The 20,068-nt window shown below is 35.9% G+C and overlaps 1 protein-coding gene across 6 annotated transcripts in view; it reads right to left on the bottom strand.

The window, feature by feature from the left end:
* Positions 1-20,068, bottom strand: part of RPS6KA5 (ribosomal protein S6 kinase A5) — a gene marked incomplete at both ends in the record, with an annotated part of 180,087 nt that overhangs the window by 110,671 nt on the left and 49,348 nt on the right. For all 6 annotated transcript variants that reach the window (XM_079699290.1, XM_079699289.1, XM_079699287.1 and 3 more), the window contains one exon: positions 8,176-8,247. In XM_079699290.1, coding sequence (XP_079555416.1) covers positions 8,176-8,247 — 72 coding nt within the window. The remainder of the gene's footprint in view (positions 1-8,175; positions 8,248-20,068) is intronic.

The raw sequence follows: 20,068 nt of genomic DNA on the forward strand, positions 1-20,068 counted from the left end.
CTAGATGAATTTATATGCCTTTCCTTTTAAAAAAAATACAAATTATGTAGGCCAAAGAACTTTCCCTTTATACCCACCTCCTAGTAAACTCAGGGTTAAATTCAGGACTCAATTGCAGTGACTATGTCAGCCCAGATGTCTATAACATCTATTTCACTTTCCTATTATCTTTGCTTTTGCTCTGTTTTCATCTGTTTTCGTTTTCTCTTTGTTTTTTATTCCTTATCTTTTTTTCTATCTTTGAAAATGCCCTTAAATCTCTTTTTGAAAGTTGGCAAATTTTAAACGTTGAAAGTAAAATGCACTTGATTTTACATATTTATCAAACAGAAGCACTGATTCCTAAATTCTTTTATAGAATAGATATCTTAATTGCACACTAAATTCCAAATACTAAAAAACCCCACATAACTATAAAACTAAGTATTTCAACATAATTTTAAAATAAAAAGTGAGAGAGTGGCATGGACATATATACACTACCAAATGTAAAATAGATAGCTAGTGGGAAGCAGCCACATAGCACAGGGAGATCAGCTCGGTGCTTTGTGTCCACCTAGAGGGGTGGGATAGGGAGGGTGGGAGGGAGACGCAAGAGGGAGGAGATATGGGGATATATGTATACATATAGCTGATTCACTTTGCTACACAGCAGCGACTAACACAACATTGTAAAGCAATTATACTCCAATAAAGATGTTCAAATTTTTTAAAAAATAAATAAATAAAGTAAAATAAAAACAGAATTTGAGCCATTTAATACAACCATTTTTAAAGTTAGCCCCTGTTGCCAAGATTTGTAACCTCATAAAAACAAAATGTCTAAGATTAAGAAAGGTAGACTGATTAAAACAGACTATTCTTCTAACATACAAGGAAAAGCTGTGAACCCAAAACATGCTTGATTAGATACACAGATGCTAAAGGCAAACAAGAGACACAGTAAAAGCACATGAAATCATAGGCGGTAATTTTTATGAAAGAGACTGAGGCAGGCCATTTGTTTTAGGTATAAACAGTTATATCCTCTCTAGAAGATATATAACACCGAGGATCTGGACGAGACTTAATAAAAGTGCCAGGATTCTAGATGTAATCCAGTTTAAGCTTTTAAACTAACCAGGGCCATTTGACTCATTTTCTTAATTACTTTGAATGGTCAAAAACAGTTGCACAGCTGAAATTAGGACCACGAAACCAGTGCATTTTCTCAGGGATGGTGTTAGCGTCTAAAAAAAGGACTTAATATGTGAGAAGGTTGAAAATAAAAAATAGTTACAGGAATGATTATCTATGGATTCCATTTATGCATACTGTATTAGCTTGAATAATTAAAGACTAATTGTATAATATCTTCTAGATCAGCACTTTTTAATTTCGGAGCAAGCACTAAGACAGTACATGCATTAGTCCAGCTAATAACTGCATGTATGTATGTGGCCGCGGCCGACTCCTGACTATCTCCACATGGATGACCCACGTAATCCATATGGCATTTCTTATCCCTGGTCCCAGATGACTTGAAAACCAGAGATTCTGGTCCATCAGGAAAGAAGAAAAAGCCACAAAGGAAATCATGTCCCGCTGTGAGGTCTAGACTTGAATTGACTACCCATGGAATGTGATTACCAGAGGGCCTTATTAAAAGGAAAATACAGGAAAACAAGCAAATAAGGACCAAGAAGCACATTCATAATCATTCTGTTTATATCTCAACAAACAAGCTATTTGAGTACAAAAGGCTTGCCTCCTCACTCTTGCTCCAAAACTTCCCAGGGTTCAGGCTGAATCAAAACCCCAGCTTAGACCACATGCTGCTTAGGCTCTTCCTCTGTCCTTGATACTCCTGAGAGCATTCCTGCAATAAATCAAGTGTGCCCAAATCTTTGTCCCAGGCTCTGCTTCTAGCAAATGTGACCTACAACAGCATCAGGAATAAGTCAAATTGTACTTATACTAGGGAGACAATGTCAACCAACATGTTCAAATGGAATCGTCTTTTGATTGTGGTATAAAACATCACAAACATTTGACCTCTAAGATTTCCTTAAACACTGTAGGCTTACACTGAAGCAGAAGGTATAGTGGGTACACACAGATGCACAGTTATAAACTTTTTTGAATGACAATTTTGACAATTTAATGAATACAGGCTTTTAAAAGTACTATTTTAATAGGGATACTTTCCAAACACCTAAGCGAATTAAATGACAAACGATGACTAAGCCATAATATTGTTTAAAACAGTCTTTATATGCCTCAACCAAAGTTTTTTCCCCTTTGATCATATGGCCAAAAAGTAGCTGTGTCTTTAAGTTGCCTAGTGCAATTCCTAGCACCATCTCGTGACAAATTACCCAGAAAAAGAAACGTGTCTTATTTAACAAATAAGATGTGTTTCTGAAAAGTCTGCGGTAAAAAAATACATAACGTATATATTTTAAAAGGCTGTCTTGTTGGGGATGATTTTCACAGAGTCTGGGACCAAGGAGCAAAGAACTATCAGAGTTAACATTTCAAGGATGGCACTTAGGCTGGGGTAAACAACCCAACAATAATCTCTCCTACTTGATAGTATTTCCACAGAACAGCTTGCAGCATCTCCCGCTGATTACATGACCACCCCCCGATCCCCAGCCAAAAATAAAAACAAAAAAATAAAAAGCCACAGGATAAAGAAAAAGTAACCTTTTTATGAGGGCACCAGGGACTGAGGAAAACACAAATGGTTGCTGCTCAACAGACATTATGGGAGGCAAGGCCTTTTGAATCTCTCTACTCTGCCAGCACTCATTTGAAGATTTCATAAACCCAGAAATAAACATTAAATGAAGGCCATATTATTCAATTTTCAAGTTTGTATGTAATATATCCTTTTTAAAAATGCTCACCACTCTTTCCCCAGCACCCAAACAGTACTTGCCTCTTAATAAAACATGTGAATGGATGAATCCCAAGAGCAATGGGAATGAAGTGAAAGGTTTTAAATAGAGAAGTGACATGATCAAACTTATATTTAAGAAAGATCACTCTGGTTGTAGTATGGAGAACAGATTAGGAAGGAACAGCCTGAAACCCAGAAGATCTTTTGGTGGTTGCATGTCCCTATTTATTGCTGGACATATTTTAGGCTTTACAATAAAATATTTGTTGAGAAATGACTATCACTTATGTATCAAGCTAATCTGAGACATTGGCAATGCATTATACTAGCTCTTTTAGAAGGTGGGCTTCTTTCCCTTTCAGATATATAAATAGGTAAAATTTATATAGCATTTACTATATGTCAGGCAATCTAAATGTTTTATTACTCATTTTATGCACATTTTAGCATAAGACTGTTAACCTAACATACAAAAGGTTGTTCAGAACCTAAAATGTTTGAGTAGTTAACAGAAGAAAACAAAGAAAGAAACAGTCTTCATTTGACATGTTATTTTGAAGGTAATACACAAATCAACTTTTTAGAAATGCTAATAAAATTTCAACTAACATCACTTATGAAATATTTGTTACATTTTTATTATTAGAAATATAACTTTAGTTGAAATTTCTCCCAGATATGCTAACAAAGTGACTACATGAAAGAACTAATAATCTATCCTTATGAATAAGTCCTAAATAATTTTGTTTTTCTAATTTAGGGTGAAGCTTTAAAGTGGAGTTCCCTGTTGAATAAATAACCGCAACTGATGTTTATTTAGCAATTGGCAATTCATATTGATTATCTCAGTGATATTATCACAACATTGTGAGATAGGTACTATTAACTTAGGCCAATAGGCACTTAGGCTCACAGAGTTCATGCGATTTACCCAAGGAACACCAGTAGGCAATGATAATGTCAAGATTCAAACCTGAGTCTTCTAAGTCATCCTTGATATCCAAGTACTTCACAACTATGAATGCACCAAAATTAGAAGAGAAAAATCGACTCAGCTGCACCCTTTACAGTTACAGGACAAAATTTATCTTTTTTTGCCATAATGACAAAAAATCTCTGAAGTACAGATCTAGTATGATGAATAAAGAAAATTCAAAGAGAATACATGTTCCACTTCATTAAGCATCAGAACTACTAGTAATGCACAAAATGGGTACATTTAAAGACTTTCTTCTCTACTTAGATGTCTCAAAGAAAGCAAAATCGTTAAAAGGAAGGCAGCAGAAAAGGAGAGAAATTAGAAAGAATCATTACTCCCACAAACAACAAAATTTCATCATGAAACAAAATAATTCTAAAAGATGAACCAAAGATACTTCCTGAATTTGGGAGTATCAACCTCAAGAACAACACTAGAGACAAAAGCATGAATTACCTACTTGTTAGACTATTATTATACTTCATACTGTTATGGGCTATGGGGAGGGAGGAGGGAAACAGGGTTGGAAACGTATATAAGGATGATCTTAAGAGTTCACAATCTAGAGGAAAAATATAGCAGATGTGAAGGAAGATTCAGAGAACCACTCACTGCCATTTCTCTACCAAGGACTTTCAGTGCCACAATTCAGAGAATGAAGCAATTCAGAACGATTCGGACAGCTGGAAAAGGGAAGGAGCACTAAGGTAAGGGAACAAGATAAGGCAGGGACTCAGAGGATGGGAAAGTACCCATTATTGTAGGGGAGTAAAAGAAAATCAACCAGACTAGTAAGTAGGTGGAATATTGGGGTAACTGGAGAAAAAATACAGAGCTAAGCCTGAAAGTAAGGCAAGAATCTGGACTTGAATAATAACTAGGAAGAAAGCACTATAAGTCCTGAAACAGGAGAATAGCATGATAATGTTGAATTTTAATGAGGCTGCATATTATTTATAACAGAATATGTATAAAATGCATAAAATGGAAGAGAGAACTTGCAGAAAGACCAATTTTAAAAACCTTAACAACAATCCATGTATAAGGTAATATGAGCCATGGCACTAAGAACAGAAAAGGTAAATCCAAGGGTCATTTTGAAAGAAAAATTATAGGATTTTGTGAGAAACAAGAAATAAAAAAGTCAAAATAGAGAAGGATCAAAAATTATTTCCAAGTTTCTAGCTCAGGAAACTGATCAACAAGATTAGCAATAGATCAAAAGAAACAAGATAGCTGAAAAGATATAAATCAATACTCTGAGTAAAAGAGAGATTTTTTTTCATGAATATTACATGTATTTAAGTATGAGATCAAAAAGTAAATCTTTCATTTTCCAATATTCCACAAAGTCTTCAAGATATTGGATGAATAGCATTTTTTCTGGTTCGAAATACATAAAACTTAAATCATCAGAAGAGTTCTCAGTTTCACTTCCAAAGAAAGCCTGACATGACACATAAAGACATCTGATGAGGCTTTTCTATTATCCTAAGTAGCTCTGGAAAAAATTAGCTTAAAAAGGTAATGAAACTGAAAGATTAGTGGTGAAATTTTTGAATAAAAATTGAGATTTTATTATGTTCATAATAAACGTTTCCACCTACTCCATTTAGTCATCAAAACTGTGATTTTAAATATAGAAACACCTACAATGACACTTCTTAGTTATTCCATCTTCTCATAAGAGCAAGAAACTGTCAGCTGACGAAAAGGAAAAGCAGTATCCATGGCTAACAAGAGACCAGTTACAGGAAGAAGCATGAAATGAAAATGCAAGTAAAGCATTACTGGTAAACTCTTTTCTCACCTTTGCAGAATTATCTTAAAGATCTGCCTATGATAGAGCCACTCAAAAAGCTGAGGTAAATAATGAGACAAAGTATTATATATGTTGAAAGAAAACACATACAAGGTTTGTCTTATAAATCTGATATTAAATTAAAAATGTTCTTTAATTAAAAGAATTTTTAACTGACCTGTAATTTTTCTTCCTCATACTCTGTGTTTTTGGAATCAAGGTTATACTAGCCTTATACAATGAGTTGGAAAAAATAATTCCACTTTTTCTGTCCTCTGAAAGAATTTGTGGAAGATTAGAATTACCTATGCCTTGAATGTTTGGCAAAACTCATTTTTTAAACTGTACCAAGTGTTTTTCTAGCAGGAAGATTTTTACTTACTGACCAATTTCTTTAAGAATTATAGGACTGGGCTTCCCTGGTGGCATAATGGTTAAGAATCCGCCTGCCAGTGCAGGGGACATGGGTTTGAGCCCTAGTCCAGGAAGATCCCACATGCCGTGGAGCAACTAAGCCCGTGCGCCACAACTACTGAGCCTGCGCTCAAGAGCCCGCGAGCCACAACTACTGAGCCCGTGAGCCACAAGTACTGAGCCCGTGTGCTGCAACTACTGAAGCCCGCATGTCTAGAGCCCATGCTCCACAACAAGAGAAGCCACTGCAATGAGAAGCCCACACAGTGCAATGAAGAGTAACACCCGCTTGCCACAACCAGAGAAAAGGCAGCACGCAGCAACGAAGACCCAATGCAGCCAAAAATAAATAAATTAATTTAAAAAAGAAAAAAAGAATTACAGGACTATTCAGGTTTTCTATTCTTTTTTCAATCAATTTCGTCTTTTACACATTTCAAGATTCACGTGCATATTAAAATTTGAGGAACACTACCTCAGACCACTAAATTCCTATCAACTCCCAAATTATGTGCTATTTTTGTCCAATATTCAATTTTCTTTTTTTAACCCCACAAATTAGACATTTCAACTATGGTTTTACACAGTCAATATTGTTTAGATCTTCTTTATTCACCAACACTTTTTTCATCCCAGAATCTCTCCTGAGATCACTTTCCTTCTCCCTAAAATTATATCCTTTAGAAATTCTTTTAGTGAGGATGTACTGGTGGAAAACACACTAGCTTTTGTGTGTCTGAAAATGTCTATTTTGCCCTCCCTTTTGGAAAACAGTTTTGCTGGGTTTGCAATTCTAAATTGACAGTTATTTTTTCTGGGCATTTTGTAGATATTCTTCCACTCTTCTATGGCATTCATGCTTGCTGTTGAAAAATCATATGTTAATCTACTCATTATTCCTCTATAAATATGCCTTTTCTCTCTGGTTGTTTTTAGGGTATTTCTCTGTCTCTGATTTTCATCAGTTTCTCTGATGTATCTAGGTAATAATTTCTTTATACTTGTCTGCTTGGGATTTTCTGTTTCCTAGATCTGCAAATTTATATGCTTAATCAATCCTAGAAAATTCTCAGCTATTATCTCTTTGGATAGGACTGCTCCCCACTCTATTGGCTCTCTCTGGGATTCTGATTAGACAAATTTATATGCTGACAAGACCGGCCACATAATTGGCAGGCTCAGTGCAAAATGAAAATGTGGGGTGCCTTGCTCTTGAATTATTTAGAATTTCAGAACAGTGAAAGCAGAGCATTAAACCAAACGTGAGGCTCTTCTAGTGCAGGGATCTCTGCACCTGCACAAGTCATATGCCCATGAGTTCCTGACTTCAGAGCAGCGAGAACAGTGATAGCAAAAATTGAGAAGGCACAAGGAAGTATAAAGCAGAATATCAAGATCATCTAACCTCACCAGCCAGGGACAGCCACACTGTTATCATTTTGGTGCATAGATCAGAGATTTTTCTATATATTTACATGTAGACATTTATTCACACAATTTTTATACTATAGAAATGGTATATTGTACATTCTCTTCTATAGTCTTCTCTCAAATTTATTACATTATGGAGATCTTTCAAAAATGTTAGTAAATACAGATCATTTCAATCCTATTGTACAGATAATAGAACATATAGATGCATGTTCATTTAACCAAATTCATGTCATTAGGTTTCCAAAGAGTCTTGAATTTTTCATTATTAAAAATGATGAGCATGGACTATCAATAAAGTTGAGCGAGGATTGACTGAATCAATCAGTATAAAGCACTTCACAGAGTACTTGGCAAGTAACAAGCTCTCCATAAATGTTAGTGGTTTTTTAAAAAATATTGTGTCCTGTGTAAAAACTGAATTAATTTACATTCCCAACAGCAGGGTAAGAGAGATTGGTTTTTCTTGATCCTTACCAGTTCCTTTAAATTTTGCCTTTTGTATTTCTTCTATGAATGCTTTGTTCACATTCTTAGTTCTCCTATTGGATTCCTTATACTTTTTAAAGATTAACTGATTTCTGTATTGGGGATATCAATCCTTTGTCATAAGGATATCAAGTACTTTTTTTTCTGAAAAAAAAAAAAAAAAGAATTAAGACTTACCTCCAGTTCCTAGGACCTTTAGGAGCTCGAAATTTTCAATCCCCACCTTCTCTGCATGTCCTGTTAAATTAGCTAAAAAAGAAAGAGAAAAAATACATAATTAAGGGGATCAGCAATAGGAGGGGGCCCACAGGTGCTTCTGAGGTACCAGCAGTGTTTTATTTCTTGAGTTGGGTGGTTAAACCAGGATTCACTTTATAATTATTCATTAAAATGTACAGCTATGTTTTGTGTAGTTTTCTGTATGTTACATATTATGATAAAAATTTTTTTATTTAAAAAAATTCTTAATTACTAATTTGTTTTGTGGGGTTTTTAAAAAAATTTTTTGGGGGGGGCTGCACTGGGTCTTAGTTGCAGCACGTGGGATCTTTGTTGCAGCATGCGGACTCTTAGTTGTGGCATGCAGACTTCTTAGTTGCGGCATGTGAACTCTTAGTTGCAGCATGCATGCGGGATCTAGTTCCCTGACCAGGGATGGAACCCGAGCCCCCTGCATTGGCAGCGCAGAGCCTTACCCACTGGGCCACCAGGGAAGTCTCACAATAAAACTTTTTTTAGAATTTAGTAACTATATAACATTTGTATCAAAGGTTAACATAAAAATAAAGTGCTCTACTTTATTAAAATAAAGACTCTCTAAAAGTCTAAAGTCTTTAAAAATAAAGACTCTCTACTGACCAGATAATCTGAAAATGAACACAAATTCTAACATGTAGATAGATATGTAGTAGAGAGAAAATTGAACAGATTTAGAAGATGCATTCATTTATTCAACAAATATTTACTGATTATAAATGCCATTCCCAGGCTCTAGGCTGGACTCCACTCCCATTTCTGTCACTAAGCACTTGAACATGATGTAGCCTGAACTGATTACCTGACCACCCTGCATCTCAGTTCCCTCATCTTTGAGGTGAAAGCACTGGTCTCAGTGAATTCTAAGATCTCTGCCAGCTCTAAAATTCTAGGACTATGTTTAAAAATATAAACTCTTCAAAGACATATTCTGTAGTAAATAAACAAAATTAGGATACCTTATAAATGAGCATTTTCCAGAGCATATTCCAATGAATTCTGATCCTATCCTATGAAATGTTAATAGGTATTATGTTTGGGGGGAAGGTGGGGAAAGAGTGCTCTGGTTGAATAAATTTGGAAATATTTAGCTTAAACAAGGTTTAACAAGTTTCTTTAACGCTGACAGATCCTGCATCATAAAAATATGCATGTGAGGGGGCTTCCCTGGTGGCGCAGTGGTTGAGAGTCCGCCTGCCGGTGCGGGGGACACGGGTTCATGCCCCGGTCTGGGAAGATCCCACATGCCGTGGGGCGGCTAGGCCCGTGAGCCATGGCCGCTGAGCCTGCACGTCCGGAGCCTGTGCTCCGCAACGGGAGAGGCCACAACAGTGAGAGGCCCGCGTACCGCAAAAAAAAAAAAAAAAAAAAAAATATGCATGTGAATCTTCAAGATTGTGATACTTATATATGACAAATTTATTGGACCACGAATTACTTTTTATGGTAATAACCTATGCATATTATGTGAACCAGCATTCTGTGATAAGAAAGACATGATTAAGAAAGGCTTGGTCCAAATCCTACTGCTACCACTTAAAAGCTCTGTGACCTTGAACAAATTACTTAATTTCTCTGTGTTTCATATCCCTGTAGTGTAAAATGGGGATAATAAAAATTCCTACCCTCAAAGCATAATGGTGCCTACAATTTACTTTGAAATGTATTTTTATTGGGTTGGCCGAAAGGTTTGTTCGTTTTTTTCCGTAAGATGGCTCTAGTAGCACTTAGTTGTCTTTAACTTCATTCAAAACAGCTTTGTTAGACTGTATGTGACAGCTGTCATATCAGCATGCATTTAAAAAAAGACATCAAAATTGGTGAATTTTTGTGTATCCATTTTAATATTGAAGATGGAAGAAAAAAGCAACATTTTCAGCATATTATGCTTTATTATTTCAAGAAAGGTAAAAACGCAACTGAAACATACAAAAAAGATTTGTGCAGTGTATGGAAAAGGTGCTGTGACTGGTCAAACGTGTCAGAAGTTGTTTGTAAAGTTTTGTGCTGGAGATTTCTCGCTGGATGATGCTCCACGGTTGGGTAGACTAGTTGAAGTTGGTAATGATCAAATTGAGACATTGACTGAGAACAGTCAACATTATAGCATGTGGGAGATAGCCAACATACTCAAAATATCTAAATTGAGAGCTGAAAATCATTTGCACCAGCTTGGTTATATTCATCGTTTTGATGTTTGGGTTCCACATAAGTTAAGTGAAAAAAACCTTCTTGACCGTATTTCCACATGCGATTCTCTACTTAAATGTAATGAAAACGTTCCGTTTTTAAAACAATTGTGATGGGCAATGAAAAGTGGATACTGTACAATAATGTGGAATGGAAGAGATCGTGGGGCAAGCGAAATGAACCACCACAAACCACACCAAAGGCCGGTCTTCATCCAAAGAAGGTGATGCTGTGCCTATGGTGGGAATGGAAGGGAGTCCTCTATTATGAGCTCCTTCTGGAAAACGAAACGATTAATTCCAACAAATACTGCTCCCAATTAGACCAACTGAAAGTGGCAGTCGACAAAAAGCGTCCAGAATTAGTCAACAGAAAATGCATAATCTTCCATCAGGATAATGCAAGACCACGTGTTTCTTTGATGACCAGGCAAAAACTGTTCCAGCTTGGCTGGGAAGTTCTGATTCATCCGCTGTATTCACTAGACATTGCACCTTCAGATTTCCATTTATTTTGGTCTTTACAAAATTCTCTTAATGGGAAAAATTTCAATTCCCTGGAAGACTGTAAAAAGCATCTGGAACAGTTCTTTGCTCAAAACGATAAAAAGTTTTGGGAAGATGGAATTATGAAGTTGCCTGAAAAATGGCAGAAGGTAGTGGAACAAGAGGGTGCATATGTTGTTCAATAAAGTTCTTGGTGAAAATGAAAAATGTGTCTTTTATTTTTGCTTAAAAACTGAAGGCATTTTTTGGCCAACCGAATAAAAAGATGGATTTATGGACACATACATATATGGACAGATATGTGATAAAGAAAATACAACAAAATGTTACCTGCAGAATCTGAATAGTGAGTGTAAGGATATTCAGCATACAACTCTTTCAAATTCTCTGTATTACATTTGAAAATGTTCATAATAAAATGGCACATAATAAAATAATACCTACCTCATTGGGTTGTGATGAGGATTGTATGAGCTTAATTCACACAGTGTTTGCTGTGTTCCAGTAATATTATTAGTGTTTGTAAATAAATTAATGCTTTGGGACTACAATTTTAAGAAAATTAGACCCAACTAAGAACTTCTGAAATTAAAAGTTTCAGGGGGATAAGTAATTTCAGTGTCTTTCTGAAGTTTAACTAAACATAACTTTAAAAAATATTTTTAATTGTGGTTAAAAATATATAACACAAAATTTACCATCTTAACCATTTTTAAGCATCAATACAGTAATGTTAACTATAGGTACCTTGTTTACAACAGATCTCTAGAATTTTTTCACCTTGCAAAACAAACTCCATTGAACAATTCCTCTTTTCCCTCTCTTCCAAGCTCCTGGGAACCACCATTCTACTTTCAGTTCCTAAGAGTTTGACTATTCATGCATAATTTCATAGTGGGAACAAATCAGTGTACATGGCCCTGCCTCAAGCTCACACTGGCTTCAATATAAATCTAAAACAAATACCAAAAACATAGGTAGTATCTTAAAGTAAACACACAATAGCATATCCTCCTGTAGTATGTCAAGCAGGTTATAGTAAAAGTGAAGCTCACAGGAAACCATCACTTTTGAAATAATGATTTGGCTCTAATTGAATGTTAAATTCTGTTATTTTACTGTGCAAGATATTTGAAGTTTAAGACATTATTGAAGAGTCAAATGTTAAAAATTATCAATCCTGTTTCTCACTTTTAGGAGCCATCTTTTATTTACTATGAGATGTGTATAGGCCCAGGTTTCCGAAAGCATTGTCCAAATACTATTTCTCCCATATCTATATTTGCAGCTGGACTAGGAAGATAAGGAACTTTTTTTTTTTCTTTTTTTTTTTTTTTGCGGTACGCAGGCCTCTCACTGTTCTGGCCTCTCTCGTTGCGGAGCACAGGCTCCGGACGCGCAGGCTCCAGACGCGCAGGCTCCAGACGCGCAGGCTCAGCGGCCATGGCTCACGGGCCCAGCCGTTCCGCGGCATGTGGGATCCTCCCGGACTGGGGCACAAACCCATGTCCCCTGCATCGGCAGGCGGACTCTCAACCACTGTGCCACCAGGGAAGCCCCAGGAACTATCTTTTGATACACAGTCACTTCAACCTTTCTACACTAACCATAGAATTATTCTCATAGGAAATTAAAAGAGGCCACAGATTAATTACACTTGGTTCTACAAAGCATACCATCCCGGAAAGCCTGATCATTCACAAAGATTGTTCATATAATCTGCGAAGGCTTGCTTTTGTTCATAATCTACTACCTCTATTATTTAGTTTCTGACATAAATTAACACGTTGTCTGCAAAGGGAGCTCAAGGCTTCCCCAACCTCCAATCCTGGGGAGAAGGAATTGACAGAGCTCAAGATGAACAGCACTGATGCCTTCGGTATTTGGGGGAGGAGTCGTCACAGTGGTAAAGGTTTCCCCAGGAGGAGGAGGTTAGCTCTGCTTTCTTCAAGGTATGTACTCTTTGGACTCTCCTCTCTTGGCCTTAGCTGTGGATGAGTTTATTTACTCTTTGTATTGCTTTTCTATCAAGATTGTTACCAGGTGGCTGGTGAGTTAAGGTAGAGCTTAGGAGAGGGTCTTCTCTCCCTCATACCTCAAGCCCCAGGTCCTAGGAATTCTGGGCTTGAAAAGAGTTTAGCCCTAGGCTTATAAAAACACACTTTATCCACCTCGAGTTTCTCCAAGAATTTATCTTTCCTGGCCTTTCCTTGATTAAGAATGGTTACTCGATTCCAGTGAACAAGCTTAGAGGGTAGTATCTGCTTAGGGCAAAGGGCCCCTGTGGCCCAGTGCAGCTTATCAGGTCAATGATTCACTTAGGGGTAAGGGACCAAAGATCAAGCTTGACAAAATGTACTCCTTTGCTTTACTCTGTCTTGTCTTAACCTCAGTTGCGGCCCAAGCAGATGCAATAGGGTTTTTTACCCAAAGTTCATAGCTTACATTAGGGTTCACTCTTGAACCCTAATGTTGTACATTCTATAGGTTTAGACAAATGAATCCACCATTGTAGTATTTATATCATTCAGAGTAGTAGTTACTGCCCTAAAAATCCTCTGTGCAGGTTTTTGTGTGGACACGAGTCTTCAACTCCTTTGGGTAAATATGAAAGAGCACAACTGCTGGGTCATATTGTAAGAGTACATTTAGTTTTATAAGTAACTACCAAACCGTCTTCCAAAGTGGCTGTATCAACTCTGCGTTTACACCAACAGTAAATGAGAGTTCCTGTTGCTCTAAATCCTCACTAACATTTGGTTTTATCAGTGTTCTGAATTTTGGCCATTCTAATAGTTGTGTAATGGTATCCCACTGTTGTTTTAATTGGCATTTCCTTGATAACATATGATGTGGAATATCTTTTCATATGCTCATTTGCCATCTGTGTATTTTTGCTGGTGAGGTGTCTGCCAAAGTTATTGGCCCAGTTTTTTCAATCAAGTTGTTTATTTTCTTATTGTTGAGTTTTAAGAGGTCTTTGTATATTCTGGACAACTCATTTATCAGATAATGTCTTTCGTAAATATTTTCTTCCAGTATGTGACATGTCTTCTCAGTCTCTTGACATTGTCTTTTGCAGAGCAGAATTTTTGAATTTTAGTAATTTTGATAAAGTCCAGCTTATCAATTCTTTCTTTCATGGATCATGCCTTTGGTGGTGTACCTAAAAAGTCATCACCATACCCAAGGTCATCTAGGCTTTCTCTATGTTATCTACTAGGACTTACAATTTTATGTTTTATTTAGGTCTGTAATATACTTTGAGTTAATTTTTGTGAAGGATGTAAGGTCTGTGCCTAGATTCAATATTTTGCATGTAGATGTCCAGTTGTTCCAGCATCATTTGTTGAAAAGACTATCTTTCTTCCACTATATTCTTTGTTCCTTTGTCAAAAATCACTTGACTATATTTATGTAGGTCTATTTCTGGGCTCTCCAGCCTGTTGCTGTCTATTCTGTCCTCAATAACACACTTTCTTAATTACTGTAGCTTGATAGTAAGTCTTAAAGTAGTGGGTAGTGTCAGTCTCCTGACGGTTCTTCTCCTTTAATATTGTGTTGGCTATTCTGGGTCTTCTGCCTAACCATGTAAACTTTAGAATCAGTTTATTGATCCTCACAAAATAATGTACTTGGATTTGATTGGGACTGCACTGAATCTGTAGGTCAAATCTGTAGACCAAGTTGGGAAGAACTGACATCTCAACAATATTGAGTCATTCTATCCATGAACATGGAATATCTCTCCATTTATTTAGTTCTTCTTTAGTATCCTTCAACAGAGTTTTGTAGTTTCCTCATATAGATCTTGTACATATTTTGTTAGATTTATACCTAAGTATTTCATTTGGGGGGGGTGTGCAAATTTAAATGGCACTGTGTTTTTAATTTCAAATTCCACTTGTTCATTGCTGGTAGGTAGGGAAGCGACTGACTTTTGGTTATCAGTCTTGTGTCTTAAAACTGTAATAAAGCTGTAATCTCTTATTAGTTTCAGGAGGGGTTTTTGTTGTTGTTGATTCTTTCAAATTTTCTACATTCTCAATGTGCTTTTAATTTGCTTTTTCTTGATGACACGTTGAACATCTTTTCATGGGTCTATTAGTCATTTGTATTTTTTTGTGTGTGGGAATTGTCTGTTCAAATCTTTTGTCCATTTTTTTATAGCGTTGTTTGTGTCTTAACTGCTGTAAGAGTTCTTCACATATTTTAAATAAAAGTATTTTGGCAGACATATGTTTTGCAAATGTATTCTCCATTCTATAGCTTGGCTTTTTATTTTCTTAATTTTGTCTTTTTAAAAGCAAATTTTAAAAATTTTGATGAAGTCCATTAATTTTTTTTTTACAGTCTATGCTTTTTGGATTCTAAGAAATCATTGGCTACCCAATGTCACAAAGATATTTTCTAAAATGTTCTTCTAGAAATTTAATAGTTTTAGTTCTTACATTTAAGTCTATGATCCAATTTGAGTTAACTTTCTTGTCTAATGTGAGGTAAGGATCAAGGTTCTTTTTTTTCTCATACAGGTATCTAGTTGTTCCAATACCATTTAACCAAAAAAAAAAAGAAAAGAAAAGAAACCCTCTATTTTTTTACCATTGATTTATGTTAGCTCATTTGTCAAAAATCAATTGACCATATAAGTATGGGTTTATTTCAGAACTCTCTTTTCTGTACCAATGGTCTATGTGTAGCCTCATGCCAGCAGCTCACTGCCTTGGTTATCATAAGTCTTGAAATCAGGTAATATAAATCCTCCCATCTTGATCTTCTTTTTCAAGATTGTCTTGTGTTTTGTTATAAATTTTAGAATTAGGTTTTCAATTTCTATGCAAGAAACGCTGCTAGGATTTTGTCTAGAGTGTTTAATTATAAACATTTTTTTCACCTAAACTACTAGATTAATAGTTTAACCTATTAACAATCTAATATAATTATTGGTATGGTCGGATTTGGGTCTACCATTTCTGTTGTTTGGTCCCATGTTCCTACTTTCCTGACTTGTGAAAAAAATACTTGAATGTTTTTAAGAATTTAATTTCAATTTTCACACTCATAATTTAGCTCTACTTCTCTGCATTATTTGTGTAGTTGTTGCTCTAAGGAGTACAATACACATCTCTATTCACAGTCCTCTTACAGTTAAAAAAGTACCATTTCACATAAAATATAGAAACATTGCAATCATCCTTCCCAGTATAGCCATCATACATTATGTGGGATTTATAACATCTTGTACATATGTTATAAACTTCACAGACAGTGCCATGAGTTTTGCTTATATGATACATTTTATAAAGAAATAAAGAAGAAAGAGAGAGACAGACTTTTGCTCTTCGCCAGATACTTATCATTTCTGATGGTCTTCCTTTTCCAAGGATCCAAAACTCTATCTGGTATCACTTTTCTTCAACCTTGAAGAATATCCTTTGACATTTCTGTATTACAGGTGACGAATTTTCTGAGTTTTATCTTAAAGAGTCATTCTTTTACCTTTATCTAAATTTTCTATTGAGATATAATTAACATACCATAAATTCATCCTTTTAAAGTATATAATTCAATGTTTTTTAGTATGTTCACAAGGTTGTGCCATTGTCACCACTGTCTAATTCCAGAATCATCTTCACTCTTGAAGGATATTTTCCTTTGATATAGAATCAAAGGAAAATATCCAGGCTTTTTTTTTCTTTCTTTCTTTCAGCACTTTAAACATGTCCTTCCACCCTCTTGGTTTATGACATAGGGTCAGTCATTATGTGGATTATTGCTCTTCTGTCTGAAATGTGTTATTTTTCTCTTACTGCTTTCAACATTGCTCTTTAACTTTGGCTTTCAACAGTTTTGCCATGATGTGTCTTTTTTTTTTCTTTTCTTTTTAAAATTTTTATTGGAGTATAGTTGATTTACAATGTTGTGTTACTTTTTGCTGTACCTCAAAGTGAATCAGTTCTACATATACACATATCCACTCTTCTTTAGATTCTTTTCCCATATAGGTCATTACCAAGTATTGAGTAGAGTTCCCTGTGCTATACAGTAGGTCCTTATTAGTTACCTATTTTATGTATAGTAGTGTGTATATGTCAATCCCAATCTTCCATTTTTATCCCTCCCCTCTTCCCCCCTGATAACCATAAGGTTGTTTTCTACATCTGTAACTCTATTTGTGTTTTGTAAATAAGTTCATTTGTACCGTCTTTTAAGATTCCACATATAAGTGGTATCATATGATATTTATCCCTCTGTCTGACTTACTTCACTCAGTATGACTATCTAGAGGTCCATGTTACTGCAAATGGCATTATTTCATTCTTTTTTATGGCAGAGTAATACTCCATTGTATATATGTACCACATCTTTTTATCCATTCCTCTGTCAATGGACATTTAGGTTGCTTCCAGCCATGATGTGTCTTGATGTGGACTTCTCTGGGTTCATTCAGCCTGGCATTCACTGAGTATCTTATATCTGTAAATTTCTGTTTTTCATCCAATTTGGGGAATTTTTGCCTTAATTTTTCAACTATTTGTTCTATCCCATTCTCTCTCCTCACCTTCTTAGATTCCAATTGCATGTATGTTGGATTGTTTGATACTACCTAAGAGTTCCCTGATACCCTATTCATTTTTTTTCTAATATGTTTTCTCTCTGTTCTTCACATTAGTTGATTTCCATTGTTCTATCTTCAAGTTCACTTACTTTTCCTTCTGGCATCTCTGTTCAATTGTTAAATACGTCTAGTGGATTTTTAAATTTCAAATATTGTATTTTTCATTTCTAGAACTTCCATGTGGTTCTTTTTCAGTGTTTCTATTTATCTGATAAGATTTCTTACTTTTTCATTCACTGAAAGCATGTCATTTTATTTCATTGAGGATACTGTAAGAGCTGCTTTAAAATTCGTGTCTGCTATTGCCAATATCTCATTCATCTCAGGCTGGGATTCAGTTGTTTTTATTTCCTCCTGGGATATATTACATTTTCTTGATTCTTCATACTTAGGGTAATTTTGGATTGTACCCTTAACATTAACCCTTAAATGTTAATTGTGAAAACTGTAGATTGTTATTCTTTCTCCAACAAGAGCTGTTTCTTTTGTTTTAGCAGGCAAATATCTTGGCTTGGCCTGGCTTGACTTGAATTACAAATCTGTTTCTTAGAAGGCAGCTCTAGGCCAGTTCAGATTTCTTTTGTATTTAGCTGAGTTCTGAGTCTGTCGTACTCATGCATGGTTCAGAAGTCAGTCAGAGGTGTATGTACAAATTTTGTACACAAAATTTGAGGACTCTCCCTCTTCTAAGGCTCTTCTCCTTCTGGAATTCCTTCACTATCTTCAGTAGCCAAGGTTCTATGACTTTAGTTTTCCAGTTTCTCTGACCAGAGAGACTATTGTTTTTTTTACCAGAGTCCAAAGAATATGGCCTGTACTTACCCAGAAACTAAAATTAGTGAAAAGGCAATGATTCCTTCCTCCCCTCCTACAACTGTGTACTCCCCTTAAGAGTCTATCTGCTTCGGTTCACTCTCAAGTGCCTTAAACATTGCTTTTTCTATTAAGTTCAGTTTTTACAGTTGTTTTCTGCAAAGTAATTCTCCAGTAGGGGATCTTATTCTGACATTACAAGAAGCAAAAGTCTTCCTACAGTTAACATTATAATAGTAGTTCCTGCTTTTCACTTCAACTACTGCCCTAGAAGTTAACTTCAAAGAGCAAATAAAATTTTAAAGGTGATATGACATAGGCCCATCTCAAGGATCTTGAACTTAATAGCCATGTGATTCTTTCTTTTACATAATATCTGTTAGACAAAGTTAAGTTGATCACACATATTGAAGCAAATCTTTAGGAAGCTCTATCATGTTTAGGCATGGGGGAGTATTTGTTAATTAAAAGATTTTTTTCATTGTGTTAATGAAAAGACACATAAAAGCACATGGCAAATATGATGTTATACAGAATCCAAGCACTGACAAACATATATTCAAGCATGTGAGTCTAGGAGTTGAAATGGTTCTCATTTCTCTATTATTATCTTTCATTGTAATTAGAAGTCTTTGAGCATGAAAGTCTAAAAATAAACTACATTTCTCTTAATTAAATTGTTAACCTAAGAGCAAGAGCGCAAACTTCCCAGCAACACTACTAACATTTATTAGAATACGACTTAAAATATTTACACACTTTATTTCATCCTAGAAGTGCAATAAACATCAGCCACTTACAGAAAGCTGTATTTCTGAGTCATTCACACACCTTGGTAAAGTCCAAAATGATATGTTGATTAGATGGTTTGGAGCTACCTGGATGCCTGGGACCAGACTGTACCAGAAATAGGCCTGGGGCTTCCCTGGTGGCACAGTGGTTAAGAATCCACCTGTCAATGCAGGGGACACGGGTAGCCCTGGTTCGGGAAGATCCCACATGCCGCGGAGCAACTAAGCCCATGCGCCACAACTACTGAGCCCACGCACCACAGCTACTGAAGCCTGCGTGCCTAGAGCCCATGCTCTGCAACAAAAGAAGCCACCGCAATGAGAAGCCCATGCACTGCAACGAAGAGTAGCCCCCGCTCGCCGCAACTAGAGAAAGCCCGCGTGCAGCAATGAAGACCCAATGCAGCCAAAAATAAATAAATAAATAAATTTTTTAATTAAAAACAAAGAAAAGGAAAAGAAATAGGCCTGTACTCATGACAGAGAGAGAACTGTCCATTGCCTTTCCTCTTACTGAAAGAGAAAAACAAATATCTTATATTAGCACATATATGTGGAATGTAGAAAAATGGTAGAGATGAACCTGTTTGCAAGGCAGAAAGAGACACAGATGTAGAGAACAAACGGATGGACACCAAGGGGGGAAAGGCGGGGTGAGATGAATTGCGAGATTGGGACTGACATATATACACTGATATGTATAAAATAGATAACTAATGAGAACCTGCTGTACAGCACAGGGAACTCTACTTAGTGCTCTGTGGTGACCTAAATGGGAAGGAATCCAAAAAAGAGGGGATATATGTATACATATGGCTGATTCACTTCACTGTACAGTAGAAACTAACACAACATTGTAAAACAACTATACCCAAATTAAAAAAAAAAATATTAGG

The sequence above is a fragment of the Hyperoodon ampullatus genome (assembly GCF_949752795.1).
Source record: "Hyperoodon ampullatus genome assembly, chromosome: 3".
NCBI lineage: Eukaryota > Metazoa > Chordata > Mammalia > Artiodactyla > Ziphiidae > Hyperoodon > Hyperoodon ampullatus.